At 40.5% G+C, this 22,499-nt stretch overlaps 1 protein-coding gene across 3 annotated transcripts in view; it reads right to left on the bottom strand.

Annotated features, from left to right (window-relative positions):
- Positions 1–10,880: 10,880 nt before the first annotated feature.
- Positions 10,881–22,499, bottom strand: part of Rasgrp3 (RAS guanyl releasing protein 3) — a 129,830-nt gene continuing 118,211 nt past the window's right edge. For all 3 annotated transcript variants that reach the window (XM_017802190.2, XM_017802189.2, XM_008849051.2), the window contains exons 15-18: positions 19,503–19,539; positions 19,100–19,225; positions 18,416–18,777; positions 10,881–13,006 (exon numbers count right to left, since the gene is read on the bottom strand). In XM_017802190.2, coding sequence (XP_017657679.1) covers positions 12,998–13,006; positions 18,416–18,777; positions 19,100–19,225; positions 19,503–19,539 — 534 coding nt within the window. In that variant the 3' untranslated portion in view covers positions 10,881–12,997. The remainder of the gene's footprint in view (positions 13,007–18,415; positions 18,778–19,099; positions 19,226–19,502; positions 19,540–22,499) is intronic.

The raw sequence follows: 22,499 nt of genomic DNA, 5'->3' as shown, positions 1-22,499 counted from the left end.
CATGCAGGAGCAGTGTCTAAATGCTTGCCTAGGACTCAGCTGACTTCTTAAAGCAATGTAGCTCCAACCAGCAACTTCACTCCAACCTCTCCCAGGAATTTAGAAATGCAAGTTGTTGGGCCCACCATGGAGCACAAATTAGGAACTGTGTGAATGGGGCCTAGGTATCTGTGTTTTAGCAAACCTCTAGATCAGTCTATGCATGGATATGGGTCTCAATGAGGGGCCCTTCCACCACCCAAGGATATCTGGAAATGTTTGAGACATTTGGTTATCACATCTTGAAGAGGGCAAAGTAGTACTTATAATATGGAGTGGGCAGAAACTAGAGGTGGTGTTAAATACAATAACCAGGGCAGTCTTCAAATCCCCCCTTCTCAGCAAAGATCTATTCAGCCCCAAGTGTTGGTACTATAGAGGCTGGAAAGTCCTCCTCTAAAGGAGTGCAACTTTTGTTTGACTTAACTGTTTACTATAGATTAGGGCCCAGGTGCTAACCTGAAGAAAACTGACAGCATACAAATGATTTTTGTCCAGCAGAGATGCATACTTCTGTCTGGTTGAGAGGATAATTTCAAAGGTTCAGGTGTAATTGCCCCTGTTGGACATTATATTCATTGTCTACAGGGTAGCAAAATACCCTAAAACTTAGTACATTAAACAGCAATAAATGTTTATTATTGTGGTTTTCTGGATGAGGAATTCATTAAAGTAACTTCAATTCTTAGAGAAATTCCAAGAATCATTTTCGTATGCTCTGTAGCATTTTTTTTTTTAATACTGGTGAGCGGTCTGATGTTTGTGCCCTCCCCTCCACCAACAGCGTAACTTCTATGCCCTGGGTTTTTGTTTGGCTCACATTTGGTTTTAATTTTGAACTTTTATCCAAAATTTGTGGTGATTCGTGTAAAGAAGGAACCAAAATAGTGTACAGGCCATGTGAAATTTTCTTATGATCCAAGTTTTCTGTTGTTCATTTTTGTGGTGCTGGGACTCGAACCCAAGGCCTCATGTGTGCTTGGCAAGTATTCTGCCACTGAGCATTACCTTCAGCTTTTGATCCTAGGCTGAGTTCAGTTTGCTTTACAACTTGTGGGAACTCACAAGTATAGGACTTTTTTAAGCTCTAAGATCCTACTGCTGTGGTGTCATAGACATGGCTTGCTTCCTGTGATAACTGCCTGTGTGGTGTGCCCAGCTCTTCAACTGGTAACCAAACCAGGAAAGCACCTACAGGCTGTATCCCTGTCCTTGGGTTGTAAAGGGCTGAGAATTTACACCTGTTTCTGAGAGGGGTTAATGTTTTCTGTTCTGTTCTGTTTGTGGTTTTGTTAGATAACATACTCACTGAGTCCCTCTCTACCACAGCAACTTCTGCCCTCATCCTCCTGCAGGACTCTCTGATTAGCTTTGATTCTCTTGGCCATCTTGCTTCCTCTGGCCTAGATTTCCAATCTCCCTTTACCTCTCTACAAGCTGAGTTGCCTTTCATTTTATTCTCATTGCTACTTTTTAAATGATTTATAGTGTGGAAGAATGTTTCTTTTTCCTGAAGCTTTTTAGAACTAAGAATTTTCAGAAAAGTCTTTAGATGCTTCATGTAGAATCCAAATTTTAATATTTTGTCATGTAGTTTTGTCACACTGCTGTCTTTCCTCCATTGTGTGTTCTTGGCACCTTTAAATTGCATGTACTCAGGTTTGGATCGTCAATGATGTTCCATTGATCTCTGTGTCTATTTTTGTGCCAATACCATGCTATTTTTATGACTATAGCTCTGTAGTGTACTTTGAGATCTGGTATAGTAATCCCCCCAGCATTGCTCTTTGTGCTCATGGTTGCTGGGGTCTTTCGAGCTTCCATATGAATTTAAGGATGTTTTTTCTAATTCTGTGAAGTAAAATCTCATGGGGATTTTGATTGTGTTCATTTTTGTGGTGCTGGGACTCGAACCCAAGGCCTCATGTGTGCTTGGCAAGTATTCTGCCACTGAGCATTACCTTCAGCTTTTGATCCTAGGCTGAGTTCAGTTTGCTTTACAACTTGTGGGAACTCACAAGTATAGGACTTTTTTAAGCTCTAAGATCCTACTGCTGTGGTGTCATAGACATGGCTTGCTTCCTGTGATAACTGCCTGTGTGGTGTGCCCAGCTCTTCAACTGGTAACCAAACCAGGAAAGCACCTACAGGTTGTATCCCTGTCCTTGGGTTGTAAAGGGCTGAGAATTTACACCTGTTTCTGAGAGGGGTTAATGTTTTCTGTTCTGTTCTGTTTGTGGTTTTGTTAGATAACATACTCACTGAGTCCCTCTCTACCACAGCAACTTCTGCCCTCATCCTCCTGCAGGACTCTCTGATTAGCTTTGATTCTCTTGGCCATCTTGCTTCCTCTGGCCTAGATTTCCAATCTCCCTTTACCTCTCTACAAGCTGAGTTGCCTTTCATTTTATTCTCATTGCTACTTTTTAAATGATTTATAGTGTGGAAGAATGTTTCTTTTTCCTGAAGCTTTTTAGAACTAAGAATTTTCAGAAAAGTCTTTAGATGCTTCATGTAGAATCCAAATTTTAATATTTTGTCATGTAGTTTTGTCACACTGCTGTCTTTCCTCCATTGTGTGTTCTTGGCACCTTTAAATTGCATGTACTCAGGTTTGGATCGTCAATGATGTTCCATTGATCTCTGTGTCTATTTTTGTGCCAATACCATGCTATTTTTATGACTATAGCTCTGTAGTGTACTTTGAGATCTGGTATAGTAATCCCCCCAGCATTGCTCTTTGTGCTCATGGTTGCTGGGGTCTTTCGAGCTTCCATATGAATTTAAGGATGTTTTTTCTAATTCTGTGAAGTAAAATCTCATGGGGATTTTGATTGGGATTGCACTGAACGTATATATTGCCTTTGGTAGGATGGTCTTTTTCACAATATTAATTCTTCCAATCTGTGAGCATGGGAGGTCCTTCCATCTCCTGGTGTTTTCCTCAATCTCTTTCTTCAACGAGTTAAAATTTTCATTGTAGGGATGTTTGGTGTCTTTGGTTAGATTTATTCCAAGATATTTTATGGTTTTGTGCAGCAATTGTGAGTGGGAGCATTTCCCTGTGCTCTTTCTCTAATTGTTTGTTATTGGTATATAGAAAGGCTACTGATTTTTGTAGACTGATTTTATAATCTGTCACTATACTGAAAGTGTTGATCAGTTCTAGGAGTTTTCTGGTGGAACCTTTGGGATCTCTTAGGTATAGTATCATATCATCTGCAAAAAAAGGATAGTTTGACCTCTTCTTTTCCAGTTAGTACTCCTTTAATTTCCTTCTCCTGTCTTACTGCTCTAGCAGGAGTTTCAAGCACTATGTGGAAAAGGAGTGCACACAGTGGACATCCTTGTCTGGTTCCTGGTTTTAATGGGAATGCTTCCAGTTTTTCTCCATTTAGGATGATATTGGCTGTGGATTTGTTGTATAAAGCTTTAATTATGTTGAGGTATGTTCCCTCTAGTCCAATTCTCTCTAGGAATTTGAACATAAATGCATGCTGAAATTTGTCAAAAGCCTTTTCTGCGTCTATTGAGATGACAATGTCGTTTTGTCTTTGAGTCCATTTATATGATTAATGACGTTTGTTGACTTGCATATACTGAACCATCCCTACATCTCTGGAATAAAACCTACTTGATCATGGTGAACGATCATTTGATGTGTGTCTGTATGAGGTTTGCATGTATTTTGTTGAGAATTTTTGCATCTATGTTTATTTAAGGATATGGGTCTACAGTTTTCTTTTATGGTTGTGTCTTTATCTGGTTTGGGTATTAGTGTGATGCTGACTTCATAGAAGGAATTTGGAAGTTCTCCCTCTGTTTCTATCATTTTGAATAATTTAAATAGTATTGGTTGGAGGCCTTCTTTCAATGTCTGGTAGAATTCTGCTGTAAATACATCTGGGCCTGGGATTTTTTCAGTTGGGAGGCTTTGTATTACTGTTTCAATTTCCTTATATGTTATGGGTCTTTTTAAACTGTTGATCTCTTCTTGGTTTAACTTTGGTGGTTCCCATGATTTTAGATATACATCTATTTCTTTTAGATTTTCAAATTTAGTAGGGTGTAGATTTTAAAAATATTCCCTTATAATGGTCTGGGTCTTTTGGGTGTCTGTTGTGATGTTTCCCCTTTATGATTTTGTTGATTTGGAGGTTAACTGGGCTAAGGATCTGTCAATCTTATTTGTTTTTTCATAGAACCAGCTCTTGAATTTGTTAATTCTTTGTATTGTTTTCTTTGTTTCTATTTCATTAATTTCTGCTCTGATTTTTCTTACTTCTTCTCTTCTGCTGGGTTTGGGTTTCGTTTGTTTTTGCCTTTCCAGCATCTTGAGTTGCAGTGTTAGGTCATTTATTTGGGCTCTTTCTAATTTTTTTAATGTAGACATTAGAGCTATAAACTTCCTTCTTAAGACTGCTTTTAAAGTGTCCCAGAGGTAGTTTTGTGTTGTATTGTCCTTTTTGTTGAATTCCAGGAATTCTTTTTTTTCTTTCTTAATTTCTCCTTCGACCCACTCATTGTTTAGGAGTGTATTGTTTAATTGCCATGAATTTGTATAGGGCTTTGTCCAGTATTGATTTTGAGCTTTTTTGCATTGTGGTCAGATAGAATGCATGGAATTATTTCAATTTTTTTGTATTTGTTGAGGTTTGTTTTGTAGCCCAGTATGTAGTAAATGTTTGAAAAAGTTCCATGGGATGCTGAGCAGAAAGTGTATTCTTTGGTGCTTGGGTGGAATATTTGAAAGATGTCTGTTAAATCCATTTGATGTATGGTATCATTTAATTCTGATGTCTCTCTGTTTATTCTTTGTCCAGTTGACCTGTCTAATGGAGACAGTGGGGTATTGAAGTCCCCTAGTATTACTGAGTTAGGGTTAATCTGTGTCTTAAGGTCCTGTAGTGTTGTTTTATGAATTTGGGTGCACCAGAGTTTGGTGCATATATGTTAAGGATTATAATATCTTCTTGGTCAATTATTCCTTTGATCAGAATGAAGTGACCCTCCTTTTCCTTAAATTCTGAGCAACTGATGCCCAATTTAGAAAGTCCTTTCCTGTACCTATATCTTGTAGGGTACTGCCTATGTTTTCTTCTAACAATTTTTGCATTTCAAGTTAAGGTCTTTGATCCATTTGGAGTTGATGTTTGTTCAGGATGATAAATAATGGTCTAATTTCATTCTACATCCTGAGATCCAGTTTTGTCAGCAGCATTTGTTAAAGATGCTGTTTTTCTTTCAGCACACGTTCTTGGCACTTTTGTTAAATATCGGGTGGCTGAAAATACATGCACTTATGTTTGGGTCTATTTTGTTCCATTGATCCATACATCTGTTTTTGTGCTAAATACCATGCTGTTTTTATGGTTATAGCTCTGTAATGTAGTTTGAGATCTGTTATGGTAACCCCCCCCCAGCATTGCTCTTTGTGCTCAGGATTTCTTTGAGTGTCTAGGGACTCTTGTGATTCCATTTGAATTTTAGGGTGGTTTTTTTCCTAAGTCTATGAAGAATGTAATGGAGCTTTTGATTGGGATTCCATTGAATCTACAGATTGCTTTTGGTAGGATGGTCATTTTTACAATATTAATTCTACCAATCCATGAGCACAGGAAGTCTTTCCATCTCCTGGTATCTTCCTCAATCTCTTTCTTCAAAGATTTAGATTTTTCATTGTAGAATTCTTTAATGTTTTTGGTTAGTTCTTATTCCTAGATTTTTTTTAATATTTTATTATTTTTATGTGTATGAGTGTATTGACTGCATAAATGCAAGTGCACCCATGTTGTACAATGTCCATAAAGGTCAGAAGAGGGTGTTGGGTTCTGTTAGCCTCCATGTGGGTGGCAGGAAAGTGAACCAGGTCCTGTGCAAGAGCAGCCAGTGCTCTTAACTGCTGAGCCATCTCTCCAGCCCCCCTAGAGTTTTTTTGTTTTTGTTTTTGTTTTGTTTTTGGAGGCTATAGTGAATGGAGGTGTTTTCATGAACTCCCTGGTTGCTTGTTATTGGCATACAAAAAGGCTACTGATGTTTGTAAATTGATTTTGTAACCTGCCACTTTGCTGAAAGTGTTAATCATTTCTACAAATTTCAGGGGGGGATTTTTGGGCTCTCTTATGTATAATATCATGTCATCTGCAAATAGGGATAATTTGACCTCTTCTTTCCCATTGGCATGCCTTTAATTTCCTTCTCATGTCTTATTGCTCTAGCAAAAGTTTCAAGCACTATATTGAAAAGGAGTGGGAATAGTGGACAGCCTTGTCTGGTTCCTGGTTTTAATGGGAGTGCTTCTGGTTTTTCTCCATTTAGAATGATGTTGGCTGTGGGTTTGTTGTATATAGCTTGAATTATGTTGAGGTTATGTTCCCTCTAGTTCAATTCCCTCTGAGACTTTTATCATAAATGCATGCTGAGTTTTATCAAAGCTCTTTTTTAGATCTATTGAGATGATCATGTGTTTTTTTCTTTAAGTTCATTTATATGTTTTATTAAATTTATTGATTTATGTATATTGAACCATCTCTGCATGTCTGGAATAAAGTCAACTTGATCATGGTGGATGATCTTTTTGATGTGTATCTTTATACAGTTTGCAATTATTTTGTTGAGAATTTTTGCATGTGTGTTCATTAGGAATATGGGCTACAGTTTTCTTTTTTGTTGTTGTTGTGTCTTTACCTGGCTTTGGTATTAGAGTAATACTGGCTTCATAGAAGGAGTTTAAGAGTTTTACCTCTATTTCTACCTATTTTACTAATTTAAGTAGTATTTGTTGTAGATCTTCTTTGAAGGTCTGCCTGTGCTTTTTTTAGTTGGGAGGCTTTGTATTACTGTTTCAGTTTCCTTATTTGTTATGGGTCTGTTTAAGTTGTTCCTCTCTTTGTGGTTTAGTTTTGGTGGATCCATTGAATTTAGAAAGTCATCCATTCCTTTTTAACTTTTTAAATTTAATACAGTATAGGTTTTTAAAGTAGTCCCTTATAATATTCTGGACCTTTTTGTGTCTATTGTGATGTCTTCCCTTTTGTCTCTGATTTTGTTGATTTGGTTTGCTCTTTCTTTTTCTTGGTTAGCTGGCCTAGGGTGTCTGTCTATCTTGTTTATCTTTTCAAAGAATCTGCTCTTGGATTCTTTGATTCTTTGTATTGCTTTGTTTCTATTTCATTAATTTCTGCCTGATTTTTGTTATTTCTGCTCCTCTGTTGGGTTTTGGCTTGGTTTGTTCTTGCTTTTCCAAATTCTTGATGTACATTAATTTGTGCTCTGATTTTTTTTTTAATGTAGGTACTTAGAGCTACAAATTTCCCTCTTAGGACTGCTTTTAATGTGTGCTGGAGATTTTGTTGTGTTATGTTATCATTTTCATTTGGTTCTAGGGATACCTTTATTTCTTTCTTGATTTTTTTCTTTAACCCATTCATCATTCAAGAATGTGTTGTTTAATCTCCATGAGTTTGCATAGTTATAAGAGCTTAGTACTATTGATTTTAACTTTTATTGTATTGTCGTCTAATAGAATACATGGAATTATTTGAATTTTTAGAAATTTTTTGAGATTTCTTTTGTGCTCCAGTATGTGGTTTATTTCAGAGAAACTTCCATGGGCTGCTGAGTAGACTGTATTCTTTGGTGCTTGAGTGGACTGTTCTATAAATGTCTGATAGGTCCATTTGATGTATGATATTTAATTCAGCTGTTTCTCTTTTCATTCTTTGTCCAGATGACATGTCTATTGGGAAAAGTGGGGTATTGAAGCCACTTATTATAACTGAGTTGTGGATAATCTGTGTCTTAAAGTCCAACAGTACCATTTTTATGAAAGTGGGTACACCAACTTTGGTGCATATATGTTCATGATTTTTACGTCTTCTTGGTCAATTTTTCCCTTGCTCAGAATACACTGACCTTCCTTATTGCTTCTGATTAATTTTAGTTTGAAGTCTATTTCGTCAGATAGTAGAATAGTAGCTCCTACTTGTTTCATAGTGCCTTTTACTTGGGTTTTTTTTTTTCCTTTTTTTTTTTTTTTTTTTTTTTTTTCACCCTTAAGATAATACCTATCCTTGGAGGTAAGGCAAGTTTCTTGTAGAAAACAAACAGATGGATTTTGTTTCTTAATCCATTCAACCAGCTTGTGTCTTTTGACTGAGGAGTTGATGCCATTGATATTTAGAGTTATTGAAAGGTGTGTATTGGTTACTGTCATTCTATTTTCTGTTTATGTTCTTGTCTTATTTTGTGTTTCTGTGCTTTATACCTTCATTTGTTTTCTTTCTCTAACCTCTTGAGTATGGTCATTTCTTTCTTCAGTCCTTTATATTGGTTTAAGTATTCTCTGTAGGACTGGTTTGATGGACATGAATTCTTTCAGACTATTTGTATCATGGAAGATTTTTTTCTCTTTAAACTGTGATGTACAGTTTTGCTGTGTCAAATATTCTGGGTTGACATCTGTTGTCATTTATAATTTAGAATACTTTGCTACAGGCTCTTTTGTCTTTTATAGTTTGCATTGAAAAGTCAGCTGTAATTCTGATGGATTTTTCTGTATATTTGACTTATTGTTTTTCTCTTGCAGCTTTCAGTAGCCTCTCTTTGTTCTGTACGTTTAGTGTTTTTACTGTAATATGCCATGAGAGGTTTCTGTTCTGGTCCTGTCTAATTGGTGTTCTGTTTGCTTTTTATATCTTTATAGGTATGTCTTTCCTTAATTTAGGAAGTTTTCTTCTATAAGCCTTTCAAAGAGCTGGACAATGCCATTCACCTGAGAGTCTCGTCCTTCCTCTATGTCGGTGATGCATAGATTTGGTCTTTTCATGGTTTCCCACATTTCCTGCATTTTTTTTTCATATTATTTGGTAGAGTGGCCCAATTCTTCAACTTTATCTTCCAGTCTTGATATTCTGTTTTCCATTTCATTTATTCTACTTGTGAGATTTTTTTCTCCGTCATTTCAAATTGGCTTATTGAATTTTCCAATTCCATTTTCATTTCTGCTTGAATTTTTTTCAACATTTCTATCTCTTTTGTGAATTCACTTTCCAAGTCCTGAATTATCTTTGTCATTTCATTCAGCTATGTATTCATATTTTCTTGAGCTTCAGTCATTTATTCCTATCCTATTTGAGTTCTTTAAGTTGTTTGTTTTTGTGTTCTTTAAAGTCATTGAATTCTTTGATCATGTTTATGATTGTCCTTTTAAATTCTGAGTCCTGGGGTTCCTTTATGTAGTTCTTGTTGTAATACATTTCCATAGGTTTCAGTGGGGACAGATTGTCTTAGTTTTCATATTATTTGTGTTTTTGCATTGTGGTCTGAACATACGAATTTGTTTTGTTGGTTGTGTGTATGATATGAAATTCTAGCCTGGCTTTGTTGAGTTGTCATTTGGTTCTGTTTATATTGTTGATGTAGCTTGGTTGTATTCTGATCTGGTATGAGTAGGTAGTTGGTCTGTGCTTCAGGTTCTCACTCTTTATTGTTCTACTGGTGGAAGAGGATGGTTCCAAGCTGACTAGTCAAGAGCTCTCCAGAAGGGGGAAGGTGCCTAGGCCCAATTTGAAACTATGGGGATCCAGTTGCCAGGTTCTGGCAGGCTAGTCTGGAGGTCTCAGGAGGCAAGATCAGAAGGGGGCCTAAGCCCAAGGTTGGGGTGGGGAATAGCATAGGGAGGGTCTACCTAGCTAAGCAAAGTAGATACGAGCCCTGGAACAGGAAAATGTAGCTGGTCCAGGTGTAGGAGTATTAAGACTGAGTGAGCTGACTGAGGGTCTGGCTTAGGAGGCTAGTCCATCCAGAGGTCTTAGGCAGGAGGAGCAGGTGGGGATCTCACTTTTTTTTCAAATCTATTTTTGATATTTGTATTTTGCCTGCATGTATGGATGTGCACCCACAGTGCATAGGATCTCCTGGATCTGGAGTTTTGGATATTTGTTAGCTGCCATGTGGATGCTGGGAACCGATCGCCTGTCCTCTGTAAGAACAGCCAGTGCTCTTAGCTGCTGAGTTATCGCTCCAGACCCTATGTTGTTTTTTGTTTTGTCTTATTTTGTTTTGTTTTATTTTGAGACAGGACAGGGCCTCACTATGTAGCCCTGGCTGTCTTTGAACTCAGAGAGATTCACTTGCCTCTGTGTCCCAACTGCTGGGATTAAAGACATTTGTCACCGTGCCTAGTGTGCCTTCATTTTTCAACAGCAAACCTCTTAGACAACTGGATGGTACTGTGGAAATCTGGGGACATTACTGAGGAGGCAGACACTCAACAAAATGTTTCAAACACTAGTTACAGCTGCTCAGGCTTAGACAGATACATAAAGAATTGATGCAAGTAGCTAATATATCCTCCTTAGTGCCTAACTCACTGTTAAGAGTTTGGCTTTTCCCTTTAAAGGTGAAAGTGGCAGGGTATGGTAGAACACTCCTATAATCCTAGCACTTGAGAGGCAGAGTCAAGAGATTCTCAAGTTCGAGGCCAGCCCAGGCTACCTAGATTGTTATAAGCCATCCTTCACTACACAGTAAGATTCTGTCTCCCTAGTGACCCATAGAACACCTCCTAAAAGAAAATAACGACCAATCATCAAATCTACTACAAAACAAAGGCCTAGAGGAAGCAAACAAATTAGTTTTTTGCTTCATCATGAGTTTTAACTATTTTATTTTACTGACTCTGGGAAATTGATGGATTAAAATATTAAAATCACCATTGATTATAAGTAAATGATACAGCAGCTTCATTGTAGACAGTGGGTTTATGATAGTTGTGTGTTTGTGTAAGCACACAACTCACAGCCATATACACAATGGTACACATATACAACACACATATATTTCTTTTTGTTTGCATTTATTTTTCATTGAATGTACATTCATTTCCTTGTCACAGGAAGACTGGAAATATAAAATTCCTTCTATAAATGAAAATTCATAAATATCCAAACACAGTGAAATAATTCCTTTGAAAAGAAAAAAGAAAGTCCAACATTTCTTAATAAGTTTCTTTCTGAATTTCTTCAGAAAGGTTTCCTGTACTTAGGTTGCCATTTTCTGTTTTTAATTTGTTAGCATGTATTTAATTGTATTCATGAATAGTAATAGATGGTGTATATACACAGAGCCAGCACCACTGCCCTCTGAGGTGCTTGCCACTGATAAATGTGAGGACATCTTTTTAAAATATTTTGACTACTCCCACATAAAAGCCAAGCCTTGAGTTGAGAGCGTGGAAATCTAGCATGTGCACTGGTAATGACACTTGTCTTCTTTCCCAACTTAAGTATAACTGTTCAACTGATGACTTCCCCTACTATGCAGTACTTCCAACCTGAATCGATACTCTCATTCTGGAGCCTTTGAGGCACATTACGTCAGCTCTAGCAAAGCTATTTGAAGACACTGGAACCTCTTGGCCTTGGTGTCCTCATGCTCTTGATTTCTAAGGACCCAGACCAAGTCTTCCATATCTTTGCATCCAGCATTGCAGCTGCTCAGAACAGGTGCATAACAACCTTGCTGGGCAGAACTGTCATGAAGAAAGGAGAGAAGAGAGGCCCTCCTGAAGTGACTTCCCCAAATAAATCACCATCAGTTTTATGTAGGGTATGTATATGTTAGTCCTCAAATGTGGACCCATGTACCTCTGTGGAGTACACTTTCCAGCTGGCCATCTGGCAGCAGATCCTTTCCCTCAGCCACAGGTTCAATCTTAATCTTCTCTCTATTTTTCTTTTTCAGTTATTTCATTTTTTGAGAGTCTTGCTTTGTTACCCACTCCGACGTCAAGCTTGAGGTCCTCCTACCTCATCTCCCAAATGCTGAGCTTACAAGCATGTTAGCACCAGCCTAGTTCTGAACATCTCTTGAACCACATTCTTTCTCCTCTCCTCATTCAAGAAATGACCCCAGGGCTTGGAGGGATAGCGCAGCCATTAATGGCTAAGGCTAACAACTAAAATGTTAAAGAAATGACCCCAAAAGAAGACATTTAAATTATTAATAAAGTGTAAATTAAATGTTAATCAAACATTAAGGTTTATGATGATTTTCTTCCTGTGAATCTTTAAGTATGGGCAATAATTTATTTTTTGCAACCAAATGTTATCTAAAACAAAACTTTTAAGGTTACTTTAGATTTTTAAAAAGCAGTTGTTTTGCTTTTTACCTGGTAATGCAGTAGTTTTTTCTGCTCAGTTTTATCCCTCCAAACTTGATTTGATTTCTTAATTCAGACTCTATTTGGGGACTTGTAAAGAAAGACTGGTGAACCCAGTTCAATGGGTCAGGAATCATGTTTTCCATCATGGTTATTCTGCATATTAGGAGAGCTTCTGGGGCTATGATACCCCTCAGTGACTCAGAACTGGTAAGACTTGGGTGATGTACACACACATGACATTACACATCGCAGTAGCGGTGTGGCAGGGACACTGTAAACAGCTTCTTGCAGCTGGTCAGCATTAGAAGCATCACTGCCTTTCAGGGTCTAAAGAACTTACTTGTCCGCCAGTAAATCTTCAAGTCCTGGTCCAATCTAAAAACACAAAAAGAGCTCAAAGCCAACTTCTTATGAGACATCCCTACACACATAGAAAATATCAAAATAATATTCTCACAAGAAAAGCCAAGTCTTGAATTTAGAGAATGGATACCAAAGGTACACAAAAACTTTTGTTTCGTTTCACCTGTGTATAACCAGCTCTAGAGAGAGATGTGCGAAACTGCTAAATATATATCAGTCTTTGTGGTTCCTCCATAGGGATGGGGAGGAGGAAATAAATAGTTCAGAGTCAGGGTAAATCCTCTATTCCAGTCTGGTCATGGAGATCCTACAACATAAGGCAGTGAGTTTCCAGATCTCTTCAGCCAACTTCCTGAGTTTGGAGTGCTTTTCTGAGTTTCTCTTCTTCCCAAAGCCAGCATGATTGCCTTCAGTTTCCGAAGCCTGAACTCAGCCATCCTGCAAAACAAATTAGAACCTGTTGCTTGGCTGTGTCTCATTTAACAGTATAGTGCTCCTAGAAGGTTGTTTGCCAGGTGAATGTGAGGGAAGACCTCAAATGATCAGTACCTTTTATTCTCAAGATTTAGAAGTAATTAAAGGCTGGTTAGCCAGGGCCTGAGAGATGGCTCAGCAGTTAAGAGTACTTACCATTCTTCCAAAGGACCTGGCTTCAGTTCCCAGCACCCACATAGTGGCTTACACCCATCCTTAACTCCTGTTCCAGGGGATTCAGTGCCCTCTTCTGGCCTCTTCAGGCACCAAGCATGCATGAGGTACTCTTACATATATGCAGGTGAAAGATCATTAGCTAGTCAGGAGTGGTGTGAGCCTGTAATCCCAACTACTTGGGAAGCAGAAACAGGAAGATCCCTTGAGCCCAGGAGTTGGAGGCCAGCCCAGAGCAACATCATGTGTATTCCTCTCACAGATTTTTTTTTGAGGGGGTGGAGTGGGAGGGGAGGCTGCTGGAGAGATTTGCTCAGTGGTTAAGAGTGCTTGCTGTACAATCCTGAGCCCTGGAGTTCAGATCCCAGGACCCATGTGACAAGTCAGGCACACCTGGAATTCCCATTTTGAAGGAGGCTTGCTGGAACTCACTAGCTTCCAGCCTATCAGAGAGAAACTGTGAGCTCCAGACTCAAAGAGACCCTGCATAAAAGAAAAAAAAAAAAAAAAGGTGGAGAGTGATAGAGGGTACAACACCACCCTTTTCTGACCTCGGGTGCTGGCGCACGGGTGCACATACCCATGCTCACATGCATGTGTGTACTTACACAGAAACAAAGAGTAAATCTTTATAAAACCCAAATAGACCACCTAGCAAATGAAAATCCTATTCTTATATAGATTTAACCAGGATGAATACTCTATGTTGTTTCTAAACTGTGCTCCACAGAACATTAGTCCCTCCCTCAAAATGCTCTTTGTTAAATGTTTCCCTTAGAACTCCACAATATAATTTATATGTAAGGGCACTAAGACAATCTATAAGAAAACATTTACATACATATGTATGTATGTATGACTGTATATAGTTCATAAACAGGGTGAATTTATTTACTTTCCAAACCTATGATAAATATTTACTAGATTTGATTTAGCAGAAGATAATAGAAAACAAAAGAATTATAAAGAAAATACTTAAATTATTATTACTAAGAAAATGAACTTGACCTGTCCTTTACTGTGGGAATTTAGTGGCCACTGGTAAGAGTTTGAACTCTGGAACTCCACTTAGGAAGATGCACCAATTATAAACATGACCGCCTCCTCTACTCCTATTGTTGGGGACCCCTGCTGTTTTAGGTCGTAGTCTCTCCATGTCCGGATAGCCGCAAGCCGGCTCGGTGCAAATGGAAGGACTCCCTTTCTCAGCGGGGCGCCTTCCTACTCTCTTCCTGACTCACCTTTTGAAGTGCCCGTCACAGATACATGTCCTCTGGCACAGAAACTGCCAGGTTTTTCCTGTGTGATAATCAGGCACTGTCTGACAGCCTGATAGAAGCCCACCACCACATGTAAATGGGGCATCCCAGGAGCACCTATCAGCTGAAGCTTTTGCTACTGCCTCCACACTATAAATCTTCTGGTTTTCCCCCTAATAAATTGGAGCTGTATCACTGAGTCTGACTGAGCTGTATCCTGTGTCTTACTGCCTACAATTCAGTCTCCCCAGAGGGGGCTATCCTTCCGTCAACAACCACTTGTGAAGATCTTGCTTTCGCTGTTCCTGCACCTCCCCTCGTGATCCGGTGGCCAACGGATCGCGTACACATAGGGAGTGTCAGGCAGCTTGGAACAGAACTCGCCCGGCAGCTGACAGCGACCCAAAGATTCGCCAGCATCCGGTAGCCGCGGAGAGCCAGGGACCCGCCTCAGCGGCGCGGCACGCGAAACTGCGCCCGCAAGACACACGCAGCGAGCGAGAGACCGGCGCCACGCCAGCAGCTGGTGCTCCAAGATCCCCGAGCGCCCACATCCTATGATATGAACGCACCCCCCCAACCACCACAACATGAGTGTGTTAAATTGAGGGGAGAGTAGATTCAATCAAATAATGTTCTGTGTATGAAAATGTCATAATGGAATCTGTTATCTTGTACAATTGGTACATGGTCATAAAAATAAAAGCATGTTCTTGAAGTTGGAAAGAAAGGCCCAATCCTCAAATTCATGTTACTGGTATTGATAGTGTGGCCTTTGGAAGCTGATTAGGAGTATAGGTCATAAAGGTAATTTATGGGTTTATAAGAAGAGGAAGAAGAGGCCGGAGAGATGGCTCAGTAGTTAAGAGCACTGGCTGTTCTTGCAGAGACCCAGGTTCAGTTTCCAGAACCCACATAGCAGCTAACAACTGCCTATAACTCCAGTTCCAGAGAATCTGACACCCTCTTGACCTTGATGGGCATTGTGCACACATGGTACACTTATATAGCTGTAGGCAAAACACTCATACACATAAAATAAAAATAATAAAGAATATTTTAAATGTTTTTGAAAAGAGCAAGAAACCAGAGCCGACTGCTTGCTCTGTCTTGCCAGGTGATTGTCTTTGCCTGGATGCTAGCACCTTCATGTGGGACTCCCAGCTCCACCACTGCGAGCTACAGTGACCCTCTATTCTTTATAAGTCACCAGTATCTGATACTCAGTTACAACAGAAAGTAGACTGGTGCCTGTCATTTGCCATTTTTAATTATAGGACTGATAAATATCATCTGATACTAATCAATGTAGAGATCATTTCTTCTAGTACTATTCATTGATCTTGACTATCAGAAAAATTCCTGAATTTGAAAACTCCTTTGTCTACATGTAGACCTCTTGGGTATGAGCTTTTCGCATTTTTCCCTTCTTGCCTTTTCCCTGAACAAAGTCAAGTTTGCTATGGATTTGGATGAGAGTGAGACTGCATCCCATAATGATACATTTTGCACAAGAACATATTGTCTGTATTAATTCACATAAAGGAAATTAAGTGCCAGTGATCAGGGAACCATTCCTATGACTTATGAGAAGAGAAAATTGAAAGGCTAAGAAAATATTTTAATATAAATTATCAATTTATAAAGAACAAAATTAAATTTTTTAAAACTCAGGTTTTAGGCTAGGCGTGGTGGTGCACGCCTTGAATCTCAGCACTTGAGAGGCTGAGGCAGGTGGATCTCTGTGAGTTCAAGGCCAGCCTGGTCTACATAGCAAGTTCCAGGCCAGCTAAGGCTACAGGGAGACCCTGTCTCAAAAAGACCAAAAAAGCCCTCATGTTTTTGTTTTTATTTCATAATAGAGATTCATGATTGTATAAGTGACACAGGCTGTGACTTTCTCCTAACTCAGGAGCATGCTTTAAGGCATGGGAGCTATGACAGACTACTGTTACACAGAAGGCACTCCTTTCAACTCAGGTGTCTATCAGGTGGCCCCCTTCCCATATTCTAGGTGAGCATCCAGTGATGCAGCTGAGGTGGTTTCAACAGCAGCCGTCTTACTCATAGAAATAGCCTTGCAAGCTGAGTTCTTACAGGACTGACCAGTACAGCTCAAAAGGATCATCCAGAAAAAAAGTCTTACAGAATGATTTTTTTAAATCACAGACCTCTTTTGGGAATCTATTCAAATTCCTCTGCCTGAAGTGAGCATGTCCGTACATAACTTCATATAAAAGTACTTTCACGAACCTTCCTGATGGCCATTTTCAGACTTCAGGATAAGAGCCTTTGACCCTAGCATACCCTTCCCTGGCAGCAAATCATGAACTTTTTCTTATTCACTGAAATATTCCTACTTTGGTGCCAAACAAGTGTAAGGGGACAGACAGGATTGATACATTGGCCAGGATGGGCAGCAGGGGAAGTATTAAAAGTAAGATTGATTTCACAAATCTGTAGAGACAAGAGGCACATTAGTTACTCAGGACCAGGACAGGTTTCCCTATGAATGATAAAAATTCTCTAAAATTACATTGTAGTGATTATCACACAACTCTGTAAATATACTAAGAACTACTGAATTGAGCACTTTGAACAAGGGATTTCATGGTACATGAGTTACATTTCAACAAAGCACTCTTTATTTTATTTTAGAAATTAATTACTTTTGGTGCTAAGGATAGAACCCAAGGCCCCACACACGCTAATCATGTGCTCTACCATTGAGCTACACTCCCAGCCGCAATAAAGAGGTTTTTTGAAGTTATTTCTATGGGACTGGTGGTATAGATCAGTGGTAGAGCACCTGCCCAACATACATGAGACCCTATGTTCAGTGAGAAAGAAGCTTGAGGGATTTGGATTTAATGGTTAAAGGCCATTTGGGCTCTTCCCATCACGGCAAACTATAGAGACTCTGCTGAGGTCTCTTGAAGAGTGGACTGTGGAGGATCACCTATATGAATAAGGAGCATTGACTGGCCCAGTCAACTAGAATCTCTCCTTAACCCTATGCTCTGTTCACAAGGATAACTCAACAGAGAGGCAGTGGCTGCCTGGTATGACTTTAGAAGTTAGGAATATTAGACATCCCCAAGGGTCTACACAAGTTTACATAAGTATAAACAGCAAGACTTTCCTTAGATCACTTGCAATGCTAAGCCCTGATTCCCCTTCGCCTTTCTCCATTTTGTCGAACATGCAGCTCATCACCTGCAGCTAATTTAGTTCTAGCCCTAGTCCGCTCCTCTGGGACCTGGAATGTCCTACTCATGTTGTACTGACATTGTTTGCTCTCAAGCAGACTGATATCAACTAATCACTCTCTTTTCTCTTCCGTCTTCATGGACTGTTGACTAATACATTATCTCCCTTCTTGAATCAGTAATTTCAGCAGATTCTAATAAATCTTATCTGCATCCCAGTTTATTTTGGATGCCCTGAATATGATTCTTAGGTAGAGGCAGAGCCTGCTTTATAAAACCTTGCAGCCCTCATACCCTTGATTCTCTGTGGTACTATCACAAGCCTCTGTTTTAACGGAGATGAGACTTTCTCATTCTCTTCCTCTATCTAGAAGTCTTCCCTGAGTTTGAGCCTGGCTCTCTCTCAGAAAGTGAAGTGAATCTGTAGTGTGCTGGTATTTGGATACATGCAGCAGTTATCAGTCCCTGGTGTATCATTTCAGTACAGATTAACAACCTCGTTCGCTTTTAGGATTCAATTCAGTTTTAAACATGATGAAACTGAGGTCTGAAGGCTAGAAATCATCTTTCCAGGGTCATGTAACAAGCCAGCTGTAACACTAAATGTGATACGTCTTGGTTGCAACCATACCGCTTCTAAACCATGTAGCTGCTTTCCAGAGCCACAGCAGTGCCCTCGTCAGCGCCCTCAGCCTCTTCCTCATGCTACTTGTGATTTCACCAGCACTGACCTCTCCATCCTGTATGGCTTCATCCTGACCTTCATCTGTTTCGGGTTCAAATGCAGTGCCTCGGTCTACAACATCCACACCAGCTTGTACCCTGGGCTTCTCGTTTTCCCACTTGGCAAATCCTTTGTCCTTTGCTGCTTTGTCATGGAACTTGGATTTCATTTTGGGGAAGGTATGAGACCCTGAGTCTCCCCAGCCAGCCTCTGACCAGACAGGTTCTGTTTGGGTGGCCTGGCTGGTGGTAGCCCGCTGTAGCCTCACGGAGATCTTGCGAGATGACCCTGTGACCAGTGTGATGGCTCTGTTGTCCAGGTCCTGATGTCCAGCAGTGACCCCAGGAAACTCAAACACCTCATCCTGAACTGGAAGGGCAAAGAGAGTGATTATTTGACATCAGTCTGCTTGATAGCAAACAATGTCAGTACAACATGAGTAGGACATTCCAGGTCCCAGAGGAGCGGACTAGGGCTAGAACTAAATTAGCTGCAGGTGATGAGCTGCATGTGCGACAAAAGCAGAGAAAGGCAAAGGGAAATCCGGGGCTTAGCATTGCAAGTGATCTAAGGGAGGTCTTGCTGTTTATACTGATGTAGAGCTTGTGTAGACCCAGAATGCAAATGAGAGCCAAGTGTGGGGAGGTAAGCAGAGAGATGTTGCGGCAGGGAGGAATATTGAGGGCATTACCTGGGGGCAAGGCAGGGCTTCCAGGCAGTGACCCCTGACTGCTGCCCAGGGAAGGCGCCCTGGCAAACCTCCTGCAAGCCAGAACCAGAAGATCTTTGCACTGTTTGTGACAGTTGGCTCCACAGTCTGAAAAAAAATCCCAAAGGTGCCATAGAGGATGAGTGTGAAATGTCTGAGCTGAGCCTCCAGAGCGGCGAGGCCAGCCCTCCCCTCCCACAGCAGAATGCCGGGGCTGAATCTCGGAGCTCACAGACTTCTGGTTTCACTAACTCTTCTGCCACCATTGTCCCAAGAGACCCAAGTTCTCAGTGATGTCAAGAGCTTTTATGGTTTAACAGGACAGATCTGATTGCTACTCAAAATGTCAACTTTTGAAAATGTTCACAAAATGATATTTATTTACCTTTGCATTTGTATCCTTGTTTGATTATGCCCCAGAGCTGTAACAAAAGACAAAGAAATGTCAGAGAATGGGAAGAGAACTCTGGAGGGGAAACAAGGCCACAGAGGGAAGTCCTGGGAAGCTGGATGACCAGCAAACAGGATGTAGCTGCTCTTGACACCCTTCCTGTCAGAGAGGAGCCCTCTCTGGGCCCACTCCAGCTGTGCTGATAAGAGTTCGGCTTCCCTTTTCTTTCTCAGAGCCAAATGGTAGCTGGGATGGGAAACTAAAGTTGGTATGTTTGCTAGACTTTGGTGATGTGCTCTCACACAATTTATAGGAAAGGTGACCACTTGGTCTCCCCGTCTTCCTTTTTAATGCTATTGGCTGCTCTTTGGTGCCCTCTGCAGGAAATAAAGCAATCTAAGAAGTGCACTTACTAATTTGAATTTTGCCAGGTTCTTTTCTGAGCAGTATTTGTACCCTGAAGAATAAAGAAGAGGAAATGATGTATTCATGTATTCACTCTCCACCAGGGCTGCAGGAGAGCTCAAAAAGGCTCAGACTCTGCCAACCAAAGACTTCCAAGTGGTTAATAAGCAGGAAGTGACGGCTGAATAAAATTTGCAGAGGACACTGTTCTGGATGAAGCTAGTGTGGGAGGCTCCAACAGACCAGATTGAAAATCAGAATGGAGAGGGAGGGACTGGAGAGATGGCTCAGCGATCAAGAGCACTGGCTACTCATGCAGAGGACCCAGGTTTGATTCTCAACACCCACATGGCAGCTAACAACTGTCCATTACTCCAGTTCCAGGGGCTACAACACCCTCTTCTGGCTTCCATGGGCACTGCAGAACACAGGTACACTTAACATACATGCAGGAACACTCATACACATAAAATAAAAATAAATACATAAAAATTTGTTAAGTCTTAAAAAAGCCAAAATGGAATCACCCATGCTAATGTTCCATGTCACAAAGATGAAACTAAGCTTTTTATCTAACCTTCCCAGACCAGGAGATGTAACAGTTGAATTTTCCCAAAAGGCCAATTTCAGTCTTTCACCTCCACTTCAATGTTTAACATGAAAGGTAACCTGGGGAAATCAATGTTACCACTTCTTTTCTTTTTTGTTTAGACAGGGTTTTACTAACTAGCCCAGGCTGGCCTTGAACTCCTAACCCTCCTGCCTCAGACTCCCAAATGGTTGGGTTACAGACATGTGCTATCATGCCTGCCTTAATTTTCTATTGTTGTTTTGTTTTTTTCTCCATCATCCAAGGGTAGGAAGGGACTAATCCATATTCCTTTGGCTTCTTCCTGTTTATAAAATCAGCCTCTGAGGGCTGCTACTGGAATACTTACTCTGTTTTAAGGAATGATGTGTTGCCTGGCTTTCAAATAAAAAATAAAACTAATTAAGATTCTTAAGTGGAGACTGGAGTGCTGACTCAGCAGCTAAGATCGTGTAGTTTTAAAGAGGAACTGAGTTCCCATCTCCCATGTCAGGCAGCCCACAACCACCTGTAATTCCAGCTCCAGAGGCTCTGACACCCCCTCTGGCCTCCATGGATACTGCATTTATTTGCACAAACACATGCACATAGACATACATGCATAATTTTTAAAAGTAAAATATTTTAATAAATCCTTAAGCGGAAGTGTATTGTGTCCTTTGCCTCAGGAGAGGTAGTGAGTGTTTGCCCAAACTGTTTGGGGAACTTAGTCTTGGGTATGATCTGACATCCTGACAGGAATGAAGATATTGTTCCATTCCTTTTGGCTCTCAGACCATGAAACAGTGGTCCCCAAGGAATTGGAATTTCCCCAGGAATCTCATGCTGGGAGAAGGAAAATGCCAGCTAAGGGGAAGTTGTCTCCCAGAAACAGATTTCGCATAGGTCTAAGAACTTGTCAGGCTACCTTGTTGGAGAGGTTGGAGCTGAGACAATGCTGGGTCAGTGGTGGGTAGGACTGCACTCTGACAAGGACTGCTTGGGCATGCATACTTCATGTTCTCTGTTTAAACCTGAGCCTGGTGTCCCAACTCCCAAGACGGACTTGGTAGAGGCTCACTGGACCCCCTTATTTCTCCCTCTTCCCAGTGTGACCACATTGAATTAATCTCTCTGCTTGAATTAATCTTTCTCTGCTTGCAACTATTCCTTGTATCTTTAATTGGCATCTTGAGGTCAGACGGCCAAGCCTAGCGTGTTAGGGAGGCCAGGACCCAGGCTCTGACCCTAACAACTCCAGTATCAGTGAGGCGTTTGTCCTCCTGATAGATGACTTCTAAACATCATGAAGAAGGTAGCCTTGCCATGTCCTTCCATCTACCCCTCATAGCACTGGCACATGGACAGCAGGAACACCAACACATACAGTATCAGGCTTAGCTCACTTCAACGGCATTAAACTGGAAAAATTCCATCTCGACCTTTCTAAAAACTAGGCAGGGTACTTGTTGTTTGCTTAATAAAATAATGTTGAAAAGAGCAGGGCCACTGTGAACTGTTGACGATCTATTAGGAAAAACAAAGCCAGAGCACAGGCATTGACCCTGAAAGGAAAAATAGCTACCAATGCAGAATGCAGAGTGAGTGAAGGGCATCAGTGCCACCCTCCCCTCCCACAGACAAGGAGAGCCCACTCCTGGAAAGCCCAAAGACCACTTTGATCCTTAACAGTTCTTAGTTCTTTCAGAACATAGTATTAAGACCCAAAGCCTTCTGGGGCTAGGCCACAGTCTGCCACAGGTCAGAAAGAATTACTTGACAACTGGCTGGCAGGTCGGATCAGGAGCAGAGGACCAATGAAGAAAGGATGAGGACAGAAAAGGGAAATAGGTGATCTTCGCAAAAGAGCTGGGACTGTTCAAAATCATCCAGCTGGTTTCTGTCTTATAAGAGGTGGTGGTGATAATCCAGGAAATAGACAATTTGTAAGTCCCAACCTGGAAAACTTTAGAGTGATGACATTCTTTCTCCCTGGAGTGCTTTATAATAGTAGTAAC

This window comes from Nannospalax galili, unplaced genomic scaffold, assembly GCF_000622305.1.
Source record: "Nannospalax galili isolate Female #2095 unplaced genomic scaffold, S.galili_v1.0 scaffold344, whole genome shotgun sequence".
NCBI classification, from domain to species: Eukaryota; Metazoa; Chordata; class Mammalia; order Rodentia; family Spalacidae; genus Nannospalax; species Nannospalax galili.
The sequence above is the reverse complement of the archived record's forward strand: the minus strand, read 5'-3'. Positions and strand labels throughout refer to the sequence as shown.